General features: G+C 37.6%; 1 protein-coding gene and 1 long non-coding RNA gene across 6 annotated transcripts in view; one reads left to right on the top strand and one right to left on the bottom strand.

Moving 5' to 3' along the window:
* The window catches only part of LOC132712278 (uncharacterized), a 51,030-nt gene extending 36,050 nt beyond the window's left edge, over positions 1-14,980 (top strand). The window contains exon 4 of the long non-coding RNA XR_015731619.1: positions 14,745-14,980. This is a non-coding gene — a long non-coding RNA (uncharacterized LOC132712278). The remainder of the gene's footprint in view (positions 1-14,744) is intronic.
* The window catches only part of SRRM3 (serine/arginine repetitive matrix 3), a 205,120-nt gene continuing 178,692 nt past the window's right edge, over positions 703-27,130 (bottom strand). For 4 of the 5 annotated variants that reach the window (XM_060693161.1, XM_060693166.1, XM_060693165.1 and 1 more), the window contains 4 exons: positions 16,125-16,471; positions 12,916-13,131; positions 11,444-11,581; positions 7,782-8,072 (listed from right to left, as the gene is read on the bottom strand). In XM_060693161.1, the coding sequence (XP_060549144.1) occupies positions 7,877-8,072; positions 11,444-11,581; positions 12,916-13,131; positions 16,125-16,471 (897 nt within the window). In that variant the 3' untranslated portion in view covers positions 7,782-7,876. Of the gene's footprint in view, positions 5,964-7,781; positions 8,073-11,443; positions 11,582-12,915; positions 13,132-16,124; positions 16,472-27,130 lie in introns of those variants that run through there. The other variant, XM_060693164.1, reaches the window with a different exon arrangement.

Raw genomic sequence — 27,130 nt, 5'->3', positions numbered from 1 at the left:
TTTTTATTCTGAACCCAAACTACAGAGAAAATTATCTTTGTTTGCTCAATATAATTTCATAAAATGCTAACATGACTTAAATAGAGCAGCAGATATTTTATATATATTTTATACTATATATTCATTTTAGATATACTTTTGTTATACTTCTAAAAAAATTGAATCTGTAGTTGGCAGTCTAGTTGGACATACAACAGTTATTTGATATTGTGCAGTAGAAATTTTTGCAGCTGATGTTGGATCCAATATGGATTTATGTTACAAATTAAAAAGGGCATCAGTTATCAAAATAAAAAATAAAAAAGTGAACCGCTCCAAACTCAATTGCAGAAAATATGATTTCAGCAACAGAGTGGTAAATGCCTAGAATGCACTACCTGAACTCTGTGGTTTCATCCCAAAACCCCCAAAATTTTAACCTAAGACTGGCTACTGTTGACCTCACCCCATTCCTAAGAGGTCCTTAAGGGCCGTGCATAAGAGCACCAGCGTGCCTACCATCCCTGTCCTAATGTTCCCTTTAATTGTATTCATTTTATGTATTCAATTCATGCTTATACTTATATATATTATCTAATATGTACTCGACAAATAAATAAATAAAATAAAAAATAAATAAATAAAAAATAACAAACAAGTGAAAACTTTCCTTCCTTCACAAAACAGGAGGTTCAAGAAAGAAGGAGAGGTAACCAACAAACATTTTGTGCTCTGGAAATTGCTTTTTATTGGTCTCTCATTTGAAAGTAGAGTACTTGTTGGAGTTCCTGTGTTGGAACTTTAACTTTCCTTCTAATAAACACATGTATTTCAGGTTCCACTTTTTCAAAGCAATCAGCTTCCAGCTCCCTTGACAGTTCCTTCCATTATAAAATGTATGTGAGAATCATAAAAAGGTTTTACTACCAATATATAGAGAAATCTCATTTGCAAATAAAGCTAAAGCTCTCATAGGAATTCATGTGTTGTAAACTCAACTAATAAATATTAATAACCAAAGGGTAGGAGATTTCCTCTTTGGAGTAACTGGTTCTTGTCCAGACTCCAGGCAATAATATTAATCAAAATTCTTAGATTTTTTTTACTGTTATGTCTATTTCCAATGAAAAAGTCCTTTTTTAAATAAAATGTATTCCAATCCTTCATCCAGGATTATCACAAATAGAATTTTCCTCGCCTTTTTATGTTTTGTTCTAATGTCATCAAGGATCAGAGGCATCCATGAACTGGGAAGAAATGATGCAATTATGCTATTGTGATTCAAGCTTTGGTCCTTTTGTAAATTCATGGTGACATCATACACTTTCATCATTTTGATAAAAGAATTGGAACCTGCAATAAAGGATATACTTTTATTGAGGATGTGCCTTATCTCTATCTTCTTACATTTAATTTGATATTGGGACTATTGTTCAGGCAATAGAAAGAAAGCCCTGGCATAAAACCAGCTGGAATTGAACACCAATTATTACTCCATGCTGATATCTTATTATTATGAAAGTTGTGTACTAGAATTCATTAATGCAGTAAAAAAGTTTGGAAAGTTAAGAAGTTACTCATTTAGCTGAAATAAGTATCGTACACTTCCTATAAACTCTAAGATATTTATGGAAATTTTACTTGGTGTTTGAACATGCTTAAATATTTCAACAGATTAATATTGATGTAGAAATTTGGTAAAAAAACAACAACATACCACCCTCAGTGAGTTTACCGGATTCTAAAATTGGGCAGCTGATGGACTCACTTGTCCAGTAGGTGGGATACTTATGCACAAACACGTACATATCTCATTGGCTCTTAATGAATGCTTACTCAAGGTTGATTCAGCCTTCCATCCTTTCAAGGTCAGTAAAATGAGGAGCCAGACTGTTAGGGGCAATATGCTGACTCTGAAAACCTCTTAGAGGGGGCTGTAAAGCACTGTGAAGTGGTATATAAGTCTAAGTGCTATTGCTATTACCGCCTGTCACTTTTAGACACCTACTATGAAAGACTTCTGCTGACTGCAAAGGACTTCTCGTTGCAAGGTCTCGGGTTCCACTCCCAATTCTATATCTTTATGGTTGCCCTCCAGGGTTTTGAGAGGAATTCTTTGCACACATATCTGGATATATATTTGAGTATATCTTTGAAATAGTCTTTGGCAATGAGTCAGGCTATTGAGCGCGGTTTTGCCTAAAGCGACTAGCAGCAGCTCCTCAATCTCAGATCAAGGTTTTTTTCCCCCAGCTCTTTTTCCACCCATTGGTATTAAACCTTGGACTTTTCCATGCAAAGCATGGTTTCTGCCGCTGACTTATGGCTTTTCATTGACATTGTCCAATCCCCGAGCAAGGACTCTATTTCATGATGGAGATTCCATTACAATATAGATATTGTACATTTTATTATAATTGAACCAGATCATTGAATCTACAGCTTAACTCACAATCTAGAAAGAGAGAGGGAGAGAGAGGAAGAGAGAGATTTTCTACAACATATTTTGTTCCTGTTTGCTATTTCTTGCAGAGATGCCCAATGAATACTAGGAAGACTGAACATTTTCCCTGATAAACCATTTTTTTCTGTTCATTACTGCTGGCTGGGTTTTGCTGTTATAGAAACTAGAAAGCCAGAGAGAATGCACTAATGGGGAGGAGCACTGTGGTTGCAGTCCTTGTTAACTTGGTTTGGAAACTGCTGGCCATTAATCAATGTTTAATATTGTCAAATTGGCCATAGAGTGCCAACCCACACAAAGGCTGTGTGTGATTTAATGGGAGAAGTTTTGACCAAATTCATTGCCTGCCCTCCTTCCCAAGCACTTATAAAAACATTAAGAATATAAATTGTTGAACACTAGACAGGGAATTGTTCTGCAAACAGAGAAACCTCAAACCATATTTTTTAAAAATGGAGCCCGTTATTCCTTTCATTTTGTCAACCAAACCAGACTTTCTTTTATCTTATAATTGTGCCTGGCAGTGCTTGATCTCCACAATCCCAGAGGTACTTGGTGTGCCACTTAAAAACAGAGATAAACAGAAGTCACTTTCCTTCAAAACATTTTCTAACTCAGACTGACTAAACAGGTTCAAAATGATAAAGGTTTCAGGGCCACAGAAAGAATTATTTTGCCAAAATATACTGTCCACTGTCAATCTATCAACTATACCCCATCCCCCAATATTTCTACACTGAATTTCAAAATACTGGAGTCTAAATATTGGAGTCTAAAATTTGGCTGTTAAAAGCCGAGGGCTTTTAAAAAACTGGAGGATGATAAAAAGCCTATAAATTTGTATGACAAAGGTCTTTCAAAATGTCTACCTTGTTTTGGCTTTGGAATGGCTATAGGCCAGAATTAATTGTTCCAGTTTCTACAGGAACAACTTCTGGAGTGAAACCTTAAAACTAAATGGGATGATTTGCAGATTTCATATCTATGGAACAGAGAAAACTTAACCAATACAGCAGTGTTTCTCAACTTCAACAGTTTTGAGCTTCAACAACTTTAAAATGTGTGGGCTTCAACTCCCTGAATTTCCAGCAGGCTGGCTGGGGAATTTTGGGAGTCAAAGTTCACACACTTTAAAGTTTCCAGAGATTGAGAAGTGCTGCAATAAAAAAAAAAAATGCTTCCACAGATGTGATAGACCCTTCATTTTATTTTTATTATGCTAACAAAGGATCTACCAATATTTCTGTTCCTCTATTCTGCATATCTTCAGCTATTTTAATATTCAATTTTTCAGATTATCAGTCCTCTTTATATCATGTTTTTTAGAAATATCTTTGACTTGATTGAAAGGTTCTTAATAGATTTCAAAGGGTTGCCAAGGAAATCGTATAGGTACATGTATAAAATGTATAGGAAATCCTATAGATGTATGTTTCTTCCCTGCCCCCATCCCCTGCAGCAGGGGCCCCCAACTTCTGGGGTGATGTGATGTGTTTGCAACCGGGCCATCGAAACAGTGGGCGAGCCTGCAAGTGCGCACATGCACACATGAGGAGCAGCGAACATGTGCATGTGCACTCCATTTGCATGAACGGCAGGCGTGTGTGCACACTGCTAGTGCAAATGGAACTGTGTACATGCATCCGCTTGCCGCCCGCTCGTCTGGAACCATCCCCTCTCTCCCCCACCTCCTCTGGTCCACAAGGCCGGAAAGGTTGGGGAACTCTGCCCTACAGCTTGGCATGATCAGGGACAGGTTAATCTCTTGGGAAGGCTGCGCTTTATGCCCATTTGGGCATTTTGCATTAAAGCTATTATTTGTATACTGTAAACTTAACTGAGTTTTGACATGGTTTGCAAGGAAGGTACCTGGTTGTGCTCTAAATTACATTAGAGCCAATTCTAGGACAGCTCACCTGTATGACTAGCAACTCTCAATCTCTCTCTCTCTCTTCTGGTTTTGTTTAGCTGATTGAAGAACTTGTCATCCAAGTTCAAGAGCTCGAGGTGTGTAGATTAATATTCATACAAAGTGCTTTTTTATACTACATCAGGCTGACAGTCTGCCATTTCCAACAACCCTTGGGCTTTTCAGCCAGCCTGCTATCATGGGGCAGGGGATAGTATCCTGTGTCAGTTCAGACTATTTGTCCAGCTAGCTCTTCATTGTTTGCGCTCAGCAGCAATTATCCAAAGTATTAGGAAGGGAAAAATCAAGAAGTATCACTTGGACCTTTTCAACAAATACACCTGAAATCAAATTATTTTCTGCAGGTGACAGCATCTACCAGGAAGTGCTTGGCATTTGTTATTGGTGACCATATCCAATAATCTCAGGGTGTTGCAATTAGGCTGTGGCTGGTTTTAGGCCCACAGAGGTGGACCCTCTTTTAAAAACTGAAAATCCAGTATTTATCTCTGCATCCTTGTGAAGCCTGCCTGCCTGCCTGCCTGCCTGCCTTCCTTCCTTCCTTCCTTCCTCCCTCCCTCCCTCCCTCCCTCCTTTCTTTTCCTTCCTTCTTCTCCATACATCCACCTCAATTTTTGACAGCTATCAGAGCTTTTTCTTCCCCTATGAACATGACAGAGTTATGCCCATTCCCACCCATCTCCTTTTTGTCCAAATAAATTAAACCCCAAACTTCAGTTGGTACCAAAATTGAAATAAATATCTGCAAGAAATAAATTAAAAAGTCAACCCCAAGGAAGAATCTTCTGTGGCCTGTTTGTTAAGAAAACAAGAACAAGAAATTAAAAAGCCCTCCCGCCCCCACTCCCGCTTTTCTTCCTTTTCCGGCATCCAAAGTTCTTTGCTGGAATTGAAATTTGTTCATTTGTTCTACTTATCTTATGGAATCATAGGTGCATTATTCCTCTGGAGAATTCTTTCTACCTTTTATTGGTAGAAATTAAAGAATTAAATGAAAGCAATGTGCCTCTCCTCCATGTAAGCAGCCATAGATTTGAGTCCTCGCTGGGAGAGACTTGAGCCACACTAAAATGTCACATCCTGTTTGAGTTTTTCATCCTCTCTGCTGAGGTGCATTTTCAAAGGTAGCTTCATGGTTTTCCCTGGGGCCCATGGGTCCTGCTTACAGAATTTCTGACTCCCCACTTAAGGTTTGGGCCCAAATTCATAAGGCCCTTGCCCACGGGACACATCTAGCATCTCCAGAAATGCCAGGATGAGTCCCTGAAGGGACCAGAGAAATGACAGAGACAAGCCCTGTTGGAGGAATTAAGTTGGGCCATGCCTGGAAAAAGGGGATGGAGACAGGTTGGAGAGAAAGCTGGACCAGCTCATTCCTCAAAGTGGCTGGCAGGGGTTGCTCAAAATCCAGTGCTCTCAGAACTGCTTCGGCTGTTGTAGCTTGGACTGCGGCTCTGGGTGCGAGTCCGGCTCCTGCTGCTGCTGTAGCTGTCATAGCTGCGACTGCGGCTGCGACTGTAGGAGTAGCTGGTAAGTGAGCTGGAAGAGGAAGGGCTGGGTCGATAATAGGGGATTGGACGCTTCCGAGCACTGGAGGAAGAAAAAGAAAAAGTCTCATACCTTGGTAATAATAATAATAATAATAATAATAATATGAAGTGAATGGAACTGAGGGGGGAGGGGGCGTTGGCTTTAGCACAGAGGACAGCTTTAAAAACTTGGAACAGAGGACAGCCCTGATGATCATGATGTCACCATATTAATTCTTAGAAGTGTTTTGTTAAGTTTGCTCACTTCCCATTCATTTTTTAAACTGAAATTTCTTTTCTAAAATAAAGTCAGATGGGATATATAGCAAATAAATATGATAATATGTAGAAATCTTCTAACAGGAGTTTCAAATGTTCAGTTCATAATTTATTATTTTTTTAATGCAAACAATGGAGAATAGAATTTGCAATTGTTTAAGATTAAACTACAACGTTTCCATATTTGTTCCTTTTTATCTGGTATGATCTGACTAAGTGGACTTGTAACTCTTCCTAAACACCTCCTCTTATTAAACTGGACTCTTCAGTGCTAAAGCTGCTGCCCCGCCAGTAGTTAGTCCTGGATTAGCCAGCTAAAACAACCAAATGTGAAAGAATTAATAATGTTTGTGATTTGCAGGAGACACTGGAGAATTAAAGCTGTAAAAAACAGAGGTTAGGTGTTAGTTAGAAGCAGACTTTTTCCTGGAAGCAGCACTGCCTTTCCCTAAAGAAGTGTTATTTCCTGGCCAAAAGCCCACCCATAATTGTCCACAGAATTAAAGTCCCAAGAGATACTAACTATAAACATTGACTACAGTCCCAAGCCAGGGTATATATAATTTAAATATTATAATTTCAAGCCTGTTAATTTGGGCTGAAAGAATCATTGATCTAAATCACAGAATCTTGAATAAAGGCTCAGTGCAAACAGTTGGAAGTGTCCTGGATCAGGCATACCTTGATTGCATTGAATAAAACAATTAAATGAGTGAATAGACTATATACTGAATATACTGGGGGTGGCATGAGATCAGTTAGATTGATGGTGTGTATTTACACTTGCAACCCTTCTGTGGACATTGGTATGTGTGAAACTGCCTTCAGTCACTCCAATAAATCTTCAGATTCCCCCAGTTTCAGATAACCTGGTACATGCACCTCAGAGTCATTCTGAACATTTTAGATTCCACTTGAATTTTCATTACTTTTCTTGCATTGCAGGCCAGTTTAGATATCTCTATGGGTGATATACAGATAATTTCTTTATTCTGAATGTAGATCTCTACTAAAGCTAGGCTCACAGTACTGTTATGTTGCACAAGAGAGAATCTCTCTCTCTTGGGCTGGATGCAAATTAATGGCTACTCAATGCTGCAAGGTGTGCCCAAATTGCTTAGACAGTCTAGATGTATGTTAAATTGCCCCCAATTGCAGGGTGATAGGAAGTCAATTAGTTGTTTTGCTCAACATAGATTTAGGCCTAAGGAACTCATTTGATATCTTGGGAATGTTTGGTGTATAATAAAGATTAAGGTATCAGGCTAGAAACCAGGAGACTATGAGTTCTAGTCCCACCTTAAACATGAAGCCAAGTGGATGACCTTGGGCCAATCATATCCTTGCAGCCCTAGGCTGCCCTAGGTTTCCAAGAAAACGTCAGAAACTTCAGAAACATCCAGGCAGTTGCCAAATGTCAATGCTGACTCAAAGGCATATATGTATCATCTTCAGCAATAGACATTTTGTTAGAGAGTAATTTTCATATGAAAAAGGAGTGGAAGAGAAAATAATTATTTATACCACTTCAAAACTTACCTCTGTTTGCAATGTTTTGCCCTTACTGACTATGAAAATAAACCAGTCAGAGATCATGGAATCAGCATTATGTCATAGTGGCAGATTTAATTTCACATGTCATAAAATCACACAGAAGGAGGGCCATGTTTCCTATTTTTTGAAATTCAAAACATTTCACCCTTTTGACAAATTGTCACTAAAGCATGGAGACAGAGAAATTTCCCAGGGGGCAATTTTTAAAATATGTGAAAAATGTAGCCCTTTTTTCATCCAGTCCTCTAATCTTAGAGGACAAGAAAAAGTCCCATTCTTCCCATCTGCAGCCAGATAAACTTCTCCTGATGTCGGAACGTGAAGGTGAAGCAATACCCTGTGGAGAACATGAAATGTGTGAGGAAGATAGGAGGGTCTAGAAAGAAACCAACTTGTTTCATCAACACCAAACCCATCTATAATTTTCTCAGCCATTAGATACCAATCAAAGCAACACTTGAACTGATATACTCATCATCCTAGCTTCATTATTAATGAGACAAGAGAGAGAGAGAGAGAGAGAGAGAGAGAGAGAGAGAGAGAGAGAGAGAGAGAGAGAGAGAGAGAGAGAGAGAGAGAGGATGGTAAAGCATAGCTCTACAAAGCTTCACAAAGTGATGGATTCAAGGACACACAGCAGGTTTCTGATGGAGGAGAATGTTACCATGGTAACCCAGCCCTGCCGTTATGGGCTTCACTTGAAGTTTCTTCAGGAAGAACCTTGAAAGAGGATGGAAAAGGAGAGATTTGCATCTTTGACAGTGGGGGGAGCAAAGCAGAAGACAGCAAGAACAAGTGGGGAACTGGTAAGTGAAGGGAGTTACATTTGCACAAGAATAATGAGCACAATAGAGCTCAGTTGCCTTTTAGATTTGACTAAAGGTTTTCATAAATCTGCAAAGCTGAACTCCTTCCAATAGTGAGTTTGAGGGAGTAGTGATTATTAAGGAAGTAATAAGAAAGTGACTTTTAAATATTCTACATTGTAGGTGTCATGTATGCAGAAAAAGATAAACTTGTGAATCAAAATATTTTATTTAATTATGTATAAGTTATATGCTACCCATATGCCCAATAAGTTGACACTGGCCAGCTTATATTAGTTGATTAGAAAAACTTCCAAATTCCTTGATAATAACCTATGAGTTTATAAAGTGCTGGTTGCAACTGAAGAGAGGAAGAAGGGAGGAAGAAGAGGCAGAGGGGAGTGAAGTTAATTTTAAGGCACACTTCCCCAGTCTGATGTCCTCCAACTATACTGGAGTAAAAATCCCATTATCCTAGTCACACGACTGAAGCTGGTAGGATTTTTAGTTGGAGAGATCTGGAGTAATCTGAGTTTGGAAAGGCAACTAAAGGAATTACATCAAACCAATATTGTGAGTGAATGAATTAGCTTTACATTTAACTTTAGTTTGACTCATGGTTTGCTTCTGTGTAATTTGGAAAAAAAAAAGAACCTGGAAGGAAGAAGGAAAAAGCAGACTGACTGACTCTCTGTAATAACCATTTTGGGAATTTGGGCCCCCGAATATGTTTCCTGTATATTTTCTATAGAGAAACACAACTGACAGGTTAATGCAAAAAGTCAAGGTCTATCAGACATTACAGACCAAAGCTTTTAAAACAGGGTTTCTCAGCCTTAGCTGCTTGAAGATATGTGGACTTTTTCTTTTTTTAAGGAATAGAGAACTTAGTACAGGTAGTCCTCGACTTACAACCTTTCATTTAGCGACTGCTCAAAGTTACAACAGCACTGAGAAAAGTGACGTACAACTGATTCTCGCACTTATGATCATTGCAGCATCCCCAAAATTACATCGTCCAAATTCAGGCGCTTGGTGACCATTATGTATTTACAAGGGTTGTAGTATGCTGGGATCATGTGATTGCAGTTTGTGACCTTACCAGCAACTCCCAACAAAGCAAAGTCAACGGGGGAAGCTGGATTTGCTTAACAACTGTGTGATTCATTTAGCTGATGTGATTCACTTAACAACTCTTGTAGAATAGATCATACAATTGGGCACAACTCACTTAGCAACTGCCCTGTTTAACAACAAAAAAATCTGGTTCCAATTGTGGTTATAAGTCGAAAACTATCTGTATGCCAGGTAAAGCAAAAGCTTTTCTAGACAAAGAACTCAGTAGACATGCAGGAACAACACGGACTCAAATACATGTGCAAATTGTGAACATAGTCAGGTTTGGGGCTGACTGCTCTATGGAGTTAGACATTGTACCAGAGGCAAGTTCTAGATAAGAGTGAAAAAAGATAAGACCTTTAGTTATATCTTTTGCTGGAAACTCTAACCTCCTTTACCCCAATAGATGTCCGAATGTATCTCAAGCCCCCAGTGCCTCCTCTTCTTCCCCTGTAGATGCCTATGCATCTTTCAGAGATGAAAATATTTTAAATGCTAAATAATTTAAATAAAAATGTTTCCATTAATGCCAATATTATCTGTATAAGTGCAATACACTATGAAAATGTTATATAAATTTCTGAAAATATAATATGGTAACATCCAGCTAAATTTCACAGTCATCTTTATTTGTTTGGTCTCAATACTAGTTGAATAAACCTCCTAATGTTTATTTTTGGAACTCTTTCAATTTTATTTTATTTTATATTTTATTTCATTTATGTTATTATTTTATTTTATCAAATTTCTAAACAGCCCATCACACCTAAGTGACCAGGTGGCTTTCAAACAACATTTTATTAATGCTGAGATATTATTTTATGATGATTTTACTCCGTAGAATTTTCCCCAAACAGATAGAGATAAATTTGCCACATGCAAATTTCTTGACTTAATTGTACTACTTATTAATGTCAAGTTTCTTCAACATAGGCTGGTTTTTATATAATGCTACTGTTAGTACAATGTTTTTGGATGTATTCTTTTTTAGCTGCAGACATTAAATTGAAGAATATTAATCTTTTAGGATATTTTTCTATATGAAGCAGGTCATGTAAATCTGTTTCCAGTGAAATCTGTGAGTGCTAGGCATATGCTGTATTGTTACCTCTGGAAAGGTAGATGTTTGGATAATACAGATCAAGGAATTTTTAAATCACTAAATAGGACCAGATTTCTAAAAATTTCAGAGAATGCCTTAATTCTTCTGAAATCAATTTGCATTTGTACACTTTGCAAGTTCTCAGATCAGCAATTATCTGCCATGAACTCTACAAGCATTTTATTTTATTTTTCAATTTTTTATTCTACATTCTGTTTGAAAAAGAATTCTATGAAACTCAAAAGCTTTTTTCCAAGATCTGCTGTAAATAACAAATTTTGTCCCACATGTTCAGGGCAGTGGTGAAATCCAATTTTTTTTACTACCGGTTCTGTGGGCGTGGCTTGGTGGGCATGGTGTGGCTTGGGGCGTGGCTTGGTGGGCGTGGCAGGGGAAGGATACTGCAAAATCTCCATTCCCACCCCACTCCAGGGGAAGGATACTGCAAAATCTCCATTCCCACCCCACTCCAGGGGAAGGATACTGCAAAATCTCCATTCCCACCCAACTCTGGGGCCAGAGGTGGTTTTTGCCAGTTCTCCGAACTACTCAAAATTTCCGCTACCGGTTCTCCAAACTACTCAAAATTTCCGCTACCGGTTCTCCAGAACCTGTCAGAACCTGCTGGATTTTACCCCTGGTTCAGGGGCTTGCCATAGGAATGGAGAATCTAATATTTACCTAGTGATTCTTCTAGGCTCCATGAAACTTGGCGAATCACGCCTTCTCTTTCTGATGGGGGAGTAGCTGCGGGAACGTCGTCGGGCACGGGTTGGTTCTGTGTCACTATGACGTGTTCGTGGCTCATTTTCCTTCTCTCTAGTTGTTAAAAAAAACAATCCCATTTAAATGCTACTTCCATACATATTTAAGACACACTGGACTTGAGGAGTTCAGGTTATGAGATTGTGGACATCCTGGGCTAAGCGTTGTAGGTAAAATAATCAAGTTCCCACCAGGCCTAGAAACAAACCCACACTGAAACACTGATATAACATTTATTTTACATGTTTATGTACTGTCTATGTCCAAATGTCTCTCCTTACTTATAAAATATTAATGCTAAAACTGCACTGCAGAAGGCTACTATTGCCTGAATTGAAAAAGCAATTTATTTCTGAAAAAAATAAAAACAAAAACAAAACCAACTTCCCAATATCTTTAAAAAGCAGCATTTTAATAGACTTTATTCTTTAATAGACCCAGTGAAAATGGTACAAAAGAGTGTGCAAATCTGGAACTCTTTCAACACTTTATAATTTCTGCAGTGGTAGACTGCAGAAATAAAGGAACTGAGCAGATGCTTTGGTGCCGTAGAATTTAATAAAGTTTAATTTAATTATCTGAGTTTTATTACATGACAATCTGTCCAACTCATCTCTAATTCACTCTAGAACCATTGTTCCCTTCTCCTGCATTGTGTTCATAACCTGTGGTGGAAAGTAGTGGGCCAGAGATCCCCAGGGAGGAGAGGGTGCATTCCAGAGGAGTAAGACGCAGCTCAGTTCAAATAGCTTGTGTGAGAGAAAAGGGGTATTCACTATTACTATTAGCCACTTCCTAATAGTTTTCAGAGTATATGAATAATGTAGATAGTATGGACACTTCAGTTTGGCAAGATTCTGTGTATAGACATGGAACAATAAAGAAATCTGCTTGGAAGAACCACCACGTAACTTTCTTGGTTTTGAGGTCTGACCCAGCCCTTAATTTTCACCAGAACAGCAATGGGGTCTCTTCTTAATGGACCATAGCTCACACCAGATGAGCATGCAACTCACCAGGAAGGGCTCTGTTAAAAACGACAATTACCATTGCTTTCTCCATTCTGCAAACTTGAGAGGAACAGGACAGATTAGACTAAATATATTTATATTTTGAACCAAGTAATATGTGTACAGGTATTAATCATGGCTTGGAAGAAGCATCATAAAGAGTCCTGCATTTGTTCCTCAGTTTGTTGTGTACGCAAAATGCACAATTGTTAAAAGCAATGGTAACTTTCTTACCATTTTATATACTTCAAATCATAGTATGAGCAAATTTTTTTTAAAATCAATGAAAAGGAATGCATTAAAAATGCCCCTAAAGTTCTCAGGCAAGAACTATCATTTTCCCCACCTTGTTAGAAGTAGGGACTGCAGCCTCCATACCTGCTGCTTGTTATTTTTTTCTGTGATCCCGATCGAGTCCTGCTGCGCCCAGCTCTCTTCTCCCGAGATCGGGATCGGGATTTTGATGGAGACCGGCTGGAGCTCCAGGAACTGCTTCGAGATAGACTCCTCTTTCGTTCAGAGTTGTGTCTGGAGTGTTTGGCTGAAGTTGGAGAACAACTATGTGGTCTTCCCCGGTGGTGCCTCTCTTTTACCCTAAAAGATGCAGTGGGTTAAAATTTAAATGGCCTCAAGCTCAGATCCATGCAAAGGTATGGGCACAAAATATGTTACCTTTTAAGGACCTAGGAAAAGCCTGGATTAGAATACAGATCTATCTAATTCAGCTCCCACTTCCTGTAGTTGCCACAGTAGTTCTCCTGACCTCCACCCTCAGCTGTTTATAAGTTTTCACTTATTGAATCCGGAAGTTCAATTTTGTTATGGTTAAAAGGAGCTGATAACCTAATTTAGTTATTCATTATATTACTCCAGTGCATTGCTCTTGCATATTTTCTCAGATGCTGTATGTGTCAGCAAAAAAAGAGATTGCTATTTAGATCTATCTGTCCTAATCTGATGGTTTCATATATGTTGGGATGCTAACATTCCAATATTTTCAATAGAAAATGTTGCTTGTTGGAGTCTCAACACAATCTGGAAAGTACCAATTTGGAAAATTTGCATTAGATTTGTTTTAGAAGAGATGCAAACCCAAATACAGATATCTCATTACCTGTACATGCCATTTGCTTCACTCATACTAAATGTTTTCCAAAGAACTGATATGAATTCTACTAACTTTGTGAACAGAATGGGACATCTTATTTAAATAAATCCTTAGGGTATTTATATGGTCATTAGAATGATCACCCAATGGCCACTGAATACAACTGTAGTATTTTCCTTTCTCATGAAAGGAAAAGCCGGTTGTGGCATTCTCTATCAATCTCTTCCATAGAAAGACATGGGTTATCATGTCAGAAACAGGTATGGGAAGAAGGTGGACAATAGGATTTTTGATTCTGCCTGTTTCCTTGATTTAAAGGTTATTTGAGTCTGGTTAATGACCAAAGTGAAGCACATTGGTTTTGAATAGGCACCCTTCAGATGGCTATAAAGATTTTGGAAAAATTAATGGAAGAAAGTCTTGTAGAAATCCTTTATGACATTGCAGTGTTCTCAGGATGGAAGAGTCTGTAGGATATACTATAAACTATTGGTCATACAGTCAGACAGATGTTTAGACTGGATTTGACATTTTTGTTCACCGAGTCCTTCCAAGGACCTGGTATAAGCAGAGGTTGTTTGATGATGTTGAAAATATTCTTGAAGGATGTAAGATTATTATTATTATTATTATTATTATTATTAATATTATTATTGATCATCGCACAGTCAGCCAGATGTTCAGACTGGGTTTGGCATTTTTGTCTACCTATCAAGTCCTTACCAAGGACCTGGGATAGGCAGATCTGGATGTTTGATGGAGTTACAGATATTCCCGCAGGATGGAAACTGTTCCCAGCTTTTGCAAATGATTGATGGCGAATTTGTCAATGCCAATGGTGTTCAAGTGGTGCTCCAGTTGTTTTGGGATTGCACCCAAGACGTCTATTACTATTGGTACTATCCTTGCTTGCCTTTGCTACAATCATTCTATTTCTATTTGTAGGTCTTTGTATTTTGTTATCTTCTCCGGTTCTTTCTTGTCTAGTCTGTAAATTATTATTTAAGATTTAATGTTCAATTTGATTCACAGTAAGGGACTGGTAAATAACCAGACTCCTAAACAAGGACCTAAGAGTTTATTATTATTATTATTTCAGAGAAAATGAACCAATTAACATGTTGGATAGAGAGGATGGAGACAGTGAAGAAGCCTGTCATCTTGTTTATGGTCTTGCTGGAAATTTCTCACTGGCAGCTGAAAACATAGGACAGTCAAAAATGTCAGGAGGTATGATAGCCATATACATATCACCAAACAAGGCGACAAAGAGCATATATATTTATATAAAATGCAAATGCTAATTTGTATGAATAAATTCAAATGTGGAAAGAATGAAGTCTGTCACACCATCGTTCATTCCATTGTGCCACTCAAGGCACTGTAAAGCCAAGTCACATCTCTCCATTGATCTCATTAATGGCTCTTTATAAAGGTATTTTATCATGGTGCCAGAATTAGGGAGAGATGGAACTAAGAGTCGAGAGAGCTCTAAAACGAATACGATGTAAGGACAACAACAACAACAACAAAGGATACCTAATGAAAAACAGAGTGGGGAAAAGACAGTCAAACAATCTAACTTTGTTTTGATAATTAAGCAGTTGACACATTTTCTAGACTTGTGTTCAGCTTTCAAGTTGGAATTAAATTCTCACAAAAAGGGAAAGTTCCTTTATAAACCTATTCCAATTCAATTTTTGAGTGGACAAAGCTGTTTCCATCAGCAGGACCTGGAGCAGAATTTTATCTTAAATGACATCTGGTGTGCAAAGAACAGGAAGAAAACAGAATATTTCAGGATTTACAGTATACTATGCTTTCTGGGGAACTTTTATCTTAGGTTGGCTGAGATATACTGGTATTCCATCGTAGATGCAGGATATTATCCTGCAAGTGGTAGTACTCAATTATTATCATTATAATAATATAAATTATTATAATTTAAATTAAATCTATCTTGCTGCGGTGACCGATCAGGTGACCCATATGTCTTGACAATCTGCTGTCCAAAATGTCATTGTGGGATATTCGAATCTCTTATTTGTTTTTATTATTCTTTATCTTTAAACCAACCTTCTTCTGGCCATTGCTCCGAATAATCTGGTGTCTTTAAAAACAGGATATACTTTATGTAAATTCCTTTCAAAAGGAATTTTAAAAAGTTTAAGGACAGTAATCAAGCCTCATGTTTTTTTCAAAACAGATGGTCTTTTATTTTTGAGGTCTGGAGTACACAAAACCCATTTTTGCAAATTTGTACTGAATCCAGGAATGTGACTTACGCAACGAACATTTGCTCAACTCAAAATATTGGCTGTCAAAAGCTACGCATTTGCTACTGAGATACAGCTAAACTCAATCCCAGATAGAATCTAATCCAAGGAGGTATTCCTGACTACAGGGTTGGATGCTTGAATTGAACTATTCATTCATGCACTGAATTAGTCATACATGCACCACAATCTTTGGCTCTTACGTTTTCAGATGTACCCTGTGGTTCTTTTCTGCCCCGGTTGTTGCGTGGTATTGATGTGAATAGGTAGACCCTTCTGAGTCACTGCTATATCCTGTATGGCTGACCGACCAGGATGATTCCTTGCTTGCAGAGGTTTTGGCCCTGCGATGCCCTTTGCGCTTGTGTTTTGATGTGGATCTGGTGTGGCGCCTGTGGGAGGGTTTGTCTCCTCCAGAGCATCTCCCTGGGGATGTGGACCTCCGGGGGGTCTTGGCCCCATGTTTGTTCCCCCTGCTTTCTTTGGCGTGGAGCGATAGGGTTTCGGTCTTTATGTGCCCTTTGGCTGAAGGCGACAGGGAACCCAACCTCTGGCAGAATGAAAAAAAGGGAGCGAGCAGGAGGGGGAAAAAGAAAGAAAAAGGAGAGGAGAGGTTTTTAAAAGAAACCCCCCACCAACAAGGAAAGCTGCAATTCACAACAGCAATGCACAATGATTGAATAAGGCAGGCTACACAGAAACTACTCTGCACCTCGATCCCCTGTTCAATCTCTCGTCCTTAAACAACGCAGCTCATGCAAATCTCTGGCATGCAAAACAGAAAATGAACCAAAACCAAATGTAAATAGGAGGGAAAGTTCAATCGGGAGGAGGGAATCACCTTGGAAAAATGAAATTACATGATATATAATCTTTGTAATGATTTAAAATGATATTTAAAAAGAGAGAAAGGGGAGGATGTGGATGAGGGAATATTATGGGATGAAGAAAGGATTAGAAATAGGGGTCCAAGTGTGGGATTGGATTAAAAAAATAAATTTATTTCTTGATAGCCAATCGAGGAGTAGAAGAGAAGACAGAAGTATGGGGAGGAACATGGTGGTGTATATGATGGAAGGGGAAAGGGATGGTGGGGTGGGAGAAAACAAATTTTAAATAAAAAGGAAACTCCACAAATGTCATCAGTACTGAAAATAAACAAAGAAAAGTTTCTGAACTCTTCCTGGGTTTTGAACTTTGTGCAGAGTCTCCACCAGCGTTCTATTCTCTTTTATTTTTCTTTAAATTTCACTTTATAATATTTTTGTTAAATTACCACTTTTTTTAAGACCCTCTTGGTTAACGTCCACTTACCAAGAAAGTGGCATTTCCTCCTTTAGTAGGTAAGGTATGAAGAGAAGGGAAAAGTTGGGCAATATAAGTGAATCATTAGATTGACAAAAATGCAAGAGAGAAAGAGAGATAAAGAAAGAGAAAGAGAGAGAGAGAGAAAGAGAGAAGAGAAATAAAAAAAACAAAACCACCCTTGTCTCCTAGGGCCTTGCAGCAAACAATTAGGGAAAGGAGGGAAACAATCTCTTTGTTCCTCTCTCTGGGTAAATTGTCAGAACTGGACTTCAGTTTGGCTCCTTTAAAAAAACACCCATCAAGAACTGGTCTTTGTGCCTTGACTTTCTTCCAATGAAGAAGCAATGACAACATGGGAGTAATGAGGATTTATTTATTGATTTGGAGAGTTGAATATGATTGGTGTCTTATTAGCACTTCCCAACCAACTGTGTGGTTTCCATCCAGATTTGGAATCTGAGAAATTTGTAACCCCCAGACCTGAAGCAGGAAGCCCACCTTCATCTTTGTCTGCTGATGATTTGAAGCAATTTCTCTCCTTATCCTGATGTTCCATTCTGTCTCTGATCCTGAGCAACCAGGTCCCCTAATTCAAAACTCCTCTACTCTCAACAGCCATGCAGACTAGGGATATTGAAAATTGTGCATTGAAAGGATACCATACTGATGACATCCATTCAATTCTGCCATTAGCTTTGGTTAACCAGGTGTATTTTGAGAAATGTTTCAGAAGAACAGTATTCCTTCATTTCTCCCTTTCATCTAATCTAATTCTATTATAGGTTAATGGATTCTCCTTTCTTTAGCAGAGGAAAATCTTTCCCTTCACTGTTGCATTTTCCCTTTTAACTTTAGTTATTGGAAAATTAGCCATGGGTTTAGTATGGAAACACGCACTTTAGGAGATGGGCTTTCCCCCAGCAAACAAAAAGATATATAACCATAACAGATATTTCTTGTTCTAAGAAATAATTATTGTGATACAGAAAAGCTTAACATGGATTCCGTGCTATTTCAGAATCCCATCACTGTAAATAATGCGTCAAGATAGTAGAAGTTAGGCTGACAGAGATAATTACCAAATCAAATCTTTATTATGATCATAGACCAGCATAACAAAGATCATTAGATTCTCTGTATTTCAAGCATTTATAAGCTTTTTTTTTTTATTTTTACCAATGTTACCATAATGTTTTTCCTAGGACACCCTGATCATTGTAATTTCCCATGGATCTTCAGTCTCACCCTTCACAGAACAGTTTCAAAAATCCCCTCATTAGTATAAGAAGCTGTACCAATGTAAATTTTCCTTGAACAACTGAATGGCAGAACGCAACTGGATCAGATAACAAATCTCTTTTCCTAAAAAGTTTAATGGTTTGCTCAAATTTTTTTCAACAAACATGGTAAGGTAGCCTTCAAATTTCTGAATCCCAGTTGTACTTTGCCCCAGTCATGTTAAATTGGGTGGGCCTACAAACACCGATTTGCTTGCTTATAATACTTAAATACACTGTGCAATGCCTTATTCCTATTAAAACAAAGCCTTATTTTCCATGTTTCTGGTTAGTTTTTCCAGCCAGCGAAATGAAAACACTAATAAGCTCACATATGTTGCCTTTCCTAAAATGGTGCTTTCCAATGGTCCTGCTGGATGAGCAAAATGAAAGTTGCAGTCCAGCACATCTGGAGGGCATCAGTTTAGGCAAGGCTGATCTATACACATCATGATGCTGATAGGAACTCCTTATGGCTTCTCTTGATCAGAAAAGCCCTTCACATTATTATCAAGGTTATTTCAAAATGGAATTAAAAACAAGTGTTTGGCTTAGTACTACAAACACACATCAGAGATTATCTGAAAATGTCTCTACTAACTTGGCATCATATGGAGATGTTCTATCTCTGAATTATTCTTACAGAAGAACAAAATAATAGGCACCACTGGGCACTTTGATTCTGAAGAGTCTAGTTAAGGAGCTAGACTAGAAACAAGGAGATTGCATTCTAGTCCTGCCCTAGGCATGGAAGTAGACTAGTTGACTTGGGCCAGTCATTCTCTTTCAGCCCAACTCACCTCAAATATATATCATCTTGAGTTGTACAAAGACAGGTGGGATATATCTCAAATGAATAAATACATTTCCCACTTCTGAAGTCTGCCAGATGCCCTTGGACAAGTATATTGTTCAGGCTAAATTTGATTAGTAAAGATATTTACAATTAAAACCTTGTTCAGAAGTTGTAGCTAGCAAATGACTCTTTAGTGGGCAATCAAAGGGAATCTTAAGGATGACTATGAGGTGGACAGTGAAGGAATGAGGCATTTTACAAAGATTGCAGTTGTTCACTATATAGTATTCAATATAGACACAGACAACCAGCATTTTCTTTTTATGATTGCAGGTAAAAGAGTAATTACAAGGATATATGGTTTCCAAGATGTTTGGCATTTATCTTAAAAACGGACATTATATTTCCCAAGATCCAAAGCTGGGATGTTATGTTATGGGGACAAAGCCCCAGGAAAGCAATGAGGCAGAGCTGCTGAGGTTTGTAGTACTGTCAAAGCATTATGACTTTTGCATATCCATATGCAAAAGCAGAAAATTATGAACTTAATGCTTTTTCGTTTCTCTTACAGTAAGAGAACTAAAAACAATAATGGACAAAATGGCATTAAGGGATTCAGCTTTACGAAGTGCTACATATTTACAACAAAAATGAGGAATGCTACCTGCCAAGTGTCTACTTGGTATTTTTAGGGTCAAAAATATAATTATTTTTAACTCAAAATAGGTTCTATTTTGCATTTGGTAGGCCACCTAGGAATTCCAGGATCAGGTGGGAATTTGAAAAAATATTTTGGAAAAAGCCATGGCAATCCATTAATGTAATGCTAACAAGAAACTGCATGTACCAAAGGAGCTTTTTCAGGAGGCAACCGGACTTTCTTGTTTTTTCTTTTGAAGATGTTTCGTTATCATCCAAGAAGCTTCTTCAGAGCTGAAGAAGATTCTTGGATGAGAAGCGAAATGTCTTTGAAAGAAAAAAACAAGAAAGTCCGGTTGCCTCTTGAAAAAGCACCTTTGGGACAACCATGACCTGGATGACTGAGAATCTCTACAGATTTAAGAAACTGCATGGGTGGTATCAGCAGACATTGATCTTGACTCAAGGGCATCTTTTCTTTTTTATATTTTTCATCAAAAAGGACTTGCTTTTTAAGGCTTCAGAAAGCTAAAGTTTGGGAAATAGCTTGAGAATATCACCTTTCCAAAAACAAAAAACAAAAAAATCCAGGCCACCAAATCTTTAGCTCCTTTGGCTAAGGATGTAGGTGCAATAGACTATGAGCAACACCTGGAGAAATCTCAAGAGGCTGGATGTGGGAATGTGGAGAAAATCTGGGTCAGAAGAAAGGAAGGGATTTCTCCATGTGTTTCTGTGATAAGCATATGACCACTACAACTTCTGCAGTGTAGAAAACTACTAAACTCAGTGAAATTCTGGGGACACATACAGAAAAATTCAGCACACTTTTTGCCAAATCTTCAAATATATTAATGTCCAAGATCTGTGATCATGTAGACTTGAGTTCATCATACAGAACTCAAAACATTCTTGGCACAGGATTTGTAATGTGTGGTTTTTAAGTCACATTAAGTGTGTATGTATAAATTATATTTTAAAAATCTTGAAGGAATGAGGACTCTCTTGATTCTTTCTTCATGTTCTACCAATATTATAGTTCTGAGTGATGGTAATATTGTATAACTCTGTCATCTCAGATAGTCTATCCTAGTCTGGTGAGCTGCAAATAGTTTGATGAGGTATAATTCTGAACTTGACTGGATAGCTCCATTTGATGCAGTATGTAGTACAATATTTTTGGAACATGCCAGGTTGGAAATTCTTAAGCCAAAAGATTATTTGTGTAGTCCTTCAACATTTCACTGATAGAAATAAGGAAACACATTCATGTATATGGAACTCTTTCACAAAGAACTTCCATACTTGTAAAGCATTACTGCATTATACTTAATGTACCAATATTATCCATTTTTTCTTTCTCCCTTCCTTTTTTTTCTTGTTTAATTTTCTAATGAAACATTTATATTTAATTCATAGTATATCTTTAACTGATGATTGCTAAAAATGTCCTTAAAGATCTTCAGCAAGGGAGAGTCCATTCATCCTCTGAATAATTGGTTCTATTTTCAATGATTTTATCTTCAATAATTTCCTGTTAATATAATTGAAATTTTCCTTCTCTAACTTAAACTCCCTCCTCAAGTCTGCCTCAAGGAACAAGTTTCTATTTCTTGGTGATAGTCCTTCAAGAATCTGTACAGCAGTATTTCTCAAGCTTGGCAAATTGAAAATGTGTGGACTTCAACTCCCAGAATTCCCCAACCAGCTCATGTTGGTTGGGGATTTCTGAGATTTGAAGTCCACACATCTTCAAGTTGCCAAAATTGGAAAATACTGCAGTAGAGTGTTAACATATACACAGCCACTGTTTTTTTTTCCAAGCTAAGTATTCCCTGTCCCTTTAATCTTTCTTTACTTGTTTCCATATACGTAGCTATCTGCTTTAAATCCTCCAAACAATAAATGATAAATAATAATTACTGGGGCAGCAAATGGATCTTAATAATTCTGAAGAATTATAAAATATATATACCATGGATCTTGCTGGAAGCAAATTTAAATATTTCACTGCCAGTTGATCTATCATGGGACAAGTGCTGCTAATTATGACAGGCTACCATTAGTCCTTTCCTTGAAAAAAAAATCCAAAGTGGGTAATGAGATATTTGAAGGGTCTCTTCCATCTTTTGTTTTTTTGAATAAACTTGTAAACCAAACCTGTTTATGATGTTCAGTGGTCTAAAACTACTCCAATAAACAGCAGGAATAATGCTTCTATTTTCTAAAATGTCCTGCCATAGATATGTTAGGCTTATTAAAAATTAAAGGAAGATAGAAGACACTTTTCCCTACTTTTTTAGAGTTGTAGAAATCTGGGGAAAGGGATTGGAACTTTTAAAATTGTAACACAGTTTGCATGCATCTATGAAAAGGAAAAATATCCTCTAACTAATCCCAAAAGAAAAACTGGATAATGATTTGAAAACTGGAACATTGGGAAAGGATTGGAAAGCCTTTAGCAAGCTTGTCAGGATATGAAAGGAATCTCTTTCCCTTGGGCTCTGTAAATTTCAATCATTTGAATTATATTCCATTGGCAAAAACATGTATATCATGTCTCAAAGTCGGTTGCAGAGTTGGCTGTAAGATGGGCAGCTATATGAATGTTTTAAATCAATTAATCAATAAGGTCAAAATGGCCTCTCAAATGGCAGTAGTTGCAAAAGGACACGTCTAAATGTTGCCCTTTGCTTTTGGGTTGCTGGAGCTAAGGAGCTCCACTGGTTAACATCAGGGGGCTGGTCAATGGCAATCCTGCTGAGGGGATTCGGCCTGGGCTCAGCTGGTGGCCAATCTACCTTTTCCAAGCATGCCCAACTAAATCTCAAGAGAGTTAGCAATCCTTCTAAAATGTATATACCTACCAGTGAGGCACGCTATGGAGGCTTCAGCATGAACAAGAAAACAAAAGGAAATCAGTATATGTCATTCTGAAAAGTTAGCATTTCCACCACCAAACTAGCACCACCATGAGCTCAGGCAACAGTCTTTAACTCCTTCAAATTGTTCAGTATGTACTGGAATTGGGGTGGTGATTGTGAAAACCATCTGATTCAGGCCAGAAAGGACAGGAAGTACAGAGATGATATAGTTGTTCTCTACTTACAAAGTATGCCAGTATTATATCAAATAATATTTTTTCCATGATGGATTTGTCTTGTATTCTGCTCCAGCAGGATTACATTTGTCAAATAATGATGGAAAAACCGATCAAGAAGTAGTGAGCAGATTGTTCTTTTTGTTCCATATCTAATTATTCTGATATGAGTTAATTAACTAGACAATTGTGGTAATATATCCATCCCTTCCAAGCCCTGTTTCATTATGCAGGGCTTTGTCCTCAAATCGTTTTTGTGCTCAGTTGTGACATTTCTGGATTTTCTCTGACATGCATGGGGGATCCCAATACTGCAAGCAGTTCCAATCTTTCTGTGCTTCTTAACCTGAGCTGAAGTGCTATTTGATAGACTGCAAAATGCTTTATGCTAGATTGATAAAAAGAGCTTATTAAAAGGTTGTGCTTGTGTGTTTATGAAAGTGTGCATTAAATCAGAGGAGGATTATTGGAGAAATGGTCTCCATATCAGTGACCTATCTTGCAGGAACCTCTAACAATCCTTTACTTTCTGGACATTTCTTGGTGCAAGTCAGATTTGCTTCATTACAAATGTCCCGTGCAATAAACAGCATAAGATGGAAAAGCAAGAAGGGTCTGATTTGAACCAGGAAAATAGGAGGTTTATAAGCATGCATTAAATGGAGCAAATTAATTTATCCCCAGAAAAATAATTGGAAACTTAGTGGAGTATGAAACTCAAAATCCATTGGGGTGCGTGCATTTTTTGGCCCAATTCAGTTGTTTAGGTGTTTCATGTTAGGTCAATTGACTGCAGAAAGTCAATATCAGAAACAGATCTTGAAATCTACCACATAGCTCAAGCTTTCTGGCAATCAGTATTTTCTAGGATTAAGATTTGGGTGATAATGGTATTTGCTTTACTGTGCAGCAGATGCTTAATTTCTGCTGCTGCTTCCCAAAATGTGAACTATGACAGGCAAGCAAATGTTTGCCAGCCTTGGAAAACTTGGGAAGAACCCTATAGGGTTACTGTTCATACACCTGAGGATAAGGGACTGAGGAATTCTTGTTCAGATATCAGAACATGGGGCAAAAGGGTATAGCAAAGAGGATGGAGGATTATGCTTTGGAGTAGGTCCATCAGTTGCCTTACCTTAATCTTTCCCAATCCAGTACCCTCCAGATATGTTGGACTTCCACCAAAGCTAAATCCAGAGGACATTAGGTTGGGGAAGGCTGCTTTATCCCTAAGCAAAACTAAGGAGGAGAAAAACCTGAGTATACAAAAGGATAACCAAGTAAACTTTACAGGAAAAGAAAAATGGATATAATTTTAAGTAACCTTTGAGGTAATTGGCTATGGAATGGACGTAGAAGGGGCCAAAAAAATCCAAATCCTTATTGATTATGGACCTTTATAATGTGTTATTTTGCTGAATGAGAAGAGTTTAAAGTCCAGAGAAAAACACCTGATTTAGGTCAAGAACTTTTAGAGCTGGCTATCCTTTCAGCTATTTTCAAGGCTATTTTTAAAAACTTTATATGTTTTAGAGCTAACCGTGTCCTTTTTCTTAAAATAATTCAAAATATATGGGACAAAGTGCAGAGGAGTTGAGGGAAGGAGGGATGATTTCCTAGACTGGCCACATAGGAATGAGTGGGAGAGCAAACCATCAGAGAAGCTGCTTTCCGATACTGTTTGACAATGACTTCCCAAGAAGAAAAAAGGCATCCGAAGGCTTATTTTGTTGTAAATATTCCTGAAAGTTGCATCAGAGTTAGATCTAGTCAATGGAGTCACTCCAAAACAGTGTTATTCTAGTCATACACTGACATTTATCTTAGTCTTCTAGTTTTTAACTTCTTTTAACTTTCCATGAAGTAATGTCATATGAAGTCTAGCCCAACTTGGAACCTCATCAGGAGCCACCATTTAAAATACAAATAAATGTTTGTGGCAAACTAAAAATGTATACAGTCAGTCCTCATTTAGCAATTACCTTATTTAACAACCATCTGCAGTTATGATGGTGACAAAAAAGTAACTTTATGACCAATCCTCACATTTACAACCTTCCCAGTCTATAGAACAAAGGAAAGCAGAAGTAACATACTCATGATTTTACTTAGTGACCACGTCAGTTGTTGTTGCCAATTGTGTCACTAAACAAGGACTACCTGTATTGTAATTCATTATCAAATCCTGTCTAGGCGATATTTTAAGATTAATAAGGTTGTTAAAATTATTCTTGCTTCCCTTGAAACTGATGCTTTGGTGTAAACAGAAACCTTTATGTTTCTGAATTGTACAGTATACAAAGTTGTGTATGCTACTATAGTAATCACAAAGTTGTGATTACTAGTGTATATTTGGAATTATTTTTTTCACAGCTTTTGCAAAGTCAGTAACCACTAAATCAGTATATAAGTTCAACGATGAGGATTCTATGGATAGTCCCTCTATTTAAAGATTCTTTAATGGGGATCATTAAATGACTTATGTTTAATCAGCCATATTAAAAATCATACTTAAACCACACAGAGGAAATCAAATCAGCTGACATAATTATACCATTTATGAAAACAAACACAAGATCGAAGAGCTGAAAACACACAGAAATGCATTCTAACAATATAACAATTTTTTTTAAAAAAAAGAAAGAAAAAACACGGGGAAAAAGAAAAGCATGATTTTGTAGCTGTTAAAAAAAATACAATGAAAATTGTACAGAGCCACCAAAAAGAGACAAGCGTAAGGAGAGAGAAAGAAGGAGAGAAAGAATGAAAGAGAGATACAGAGAGAGAAAGAAATAGAAAGACAGAAAAATAACATTTAATCAAACTACGGTGCTTTTCAACAGGCTGATCTGTAGAAGTGAACGTGCGGAGGGAGAAAAATACCTACCTTCTGTTTGATCAGGAATGCAATAATAAAAAAAAGAAACAATAATCTCCACATTTGGAGGGCAGAATGGGAAAAAGACAATGACTCTTTAGTAATGCACTTCAGACCCCTTTGCTTTGCTCTGAGTTTTCTTTTGACTCAGCTTTTCTTTTTTCTTTTGATCCATCAAGGTAAACATATTTTTTGCTATCTATGTATCGGCATATTTACCAATTGTCTAAATAGCACAGCCATTGGGAAATAAAATTTTAAAAAGTTACTATGTAACATTTAAAAATTTTAAAGGAAACAAAAAGTCCCAACAGCATGCAAGAAAAGCAGCAGATGAAAGCAGAAAATGTCAAGATTTAAGGTTCTCTTTGTAATAGGGAATAGGCCAAAAGTGATTTCCCTCAAAAGATGGAGGCATTATATAAGGTGACCATGAGGAAAAGATATAAGGGGGGAGAGGGAGGGGGGGAGGTGCAATAAGAAATGGGAGGGCAGTGTATGGACCGAAAGAAAGAGCTGTAAAGGAGGTCCATTATGTGAAAAGTTGACATGAACATTGAAAGGATTTCTTTATAAGGGAAGTCAGCATTTCTTTGAGTTTAATAGAATTCTACTCCTATATCTACCTATCAAGTTGTTTTAATTGGTTTTCCAGAGAGAATTGGATGATTCGGGGATAGGTGAACAGCAATACTGCTGATTGTATTTTATAAGTTGAAAACCTACCAAAGATATCAGCTCAGAGAAGTTGGTGTTCTACTAAGGATCGATAAAGGATGGCACTTGTGTCATAATACTGGGGTGCAGTAGTTTTCCTCACCTACCTCCACCCTTTTCTACCTATGGCTACAGTCCTCCCCAACTCCTATTCTCCAGTAGCTGGTGTTTGGAGACATGCTAATGTGGAGGTAGTAATTCAGGACACAGGCAGCTTGCAATCTTTAATGGTGTGTTGTGGGTTACATTTTATAAGGTGGGTGGAGCAGGATAAAGAGGGCTGGGCAGAACAAAAACTAAGTTTAATTTTGCTTAATGTTACCTTAATAAAAATTAAATTCAACATTGTTAATATGATTGTTTGGAATAGCAGTGTATGCCTCTCTGGTTTAGAGGCAAAAGAGTTCCTAATTTCTGTGTCCCTAAAACCAGAAATCAGAAGAGGCAATCTTATAATTAGCCTAATGACCAGGTGAAGGAAGATAATTCAGATT

The sequence above is a fragment of the Pantherophis guttatus genome, chromosome 1 (genome assembly GCF_059756535.1).
Source record: "Pantherophis guttatus breed Tessera chromosome 1, ASM5975653v1, whole genome shotgun sequence".
NCBI classification, from domain to species: domain Eukaryota; kingdom Metazoa; phylum Chordata; class Lepidosauria; order Squamata; family Colubridae; genus Pantherophis; species Pantherophis guttatus.
The sequence above is the reverse complement of the archived record's forward strand: the minus strand, read 5'-3'. Positions and strand labels throughout refer to the sequence as shown.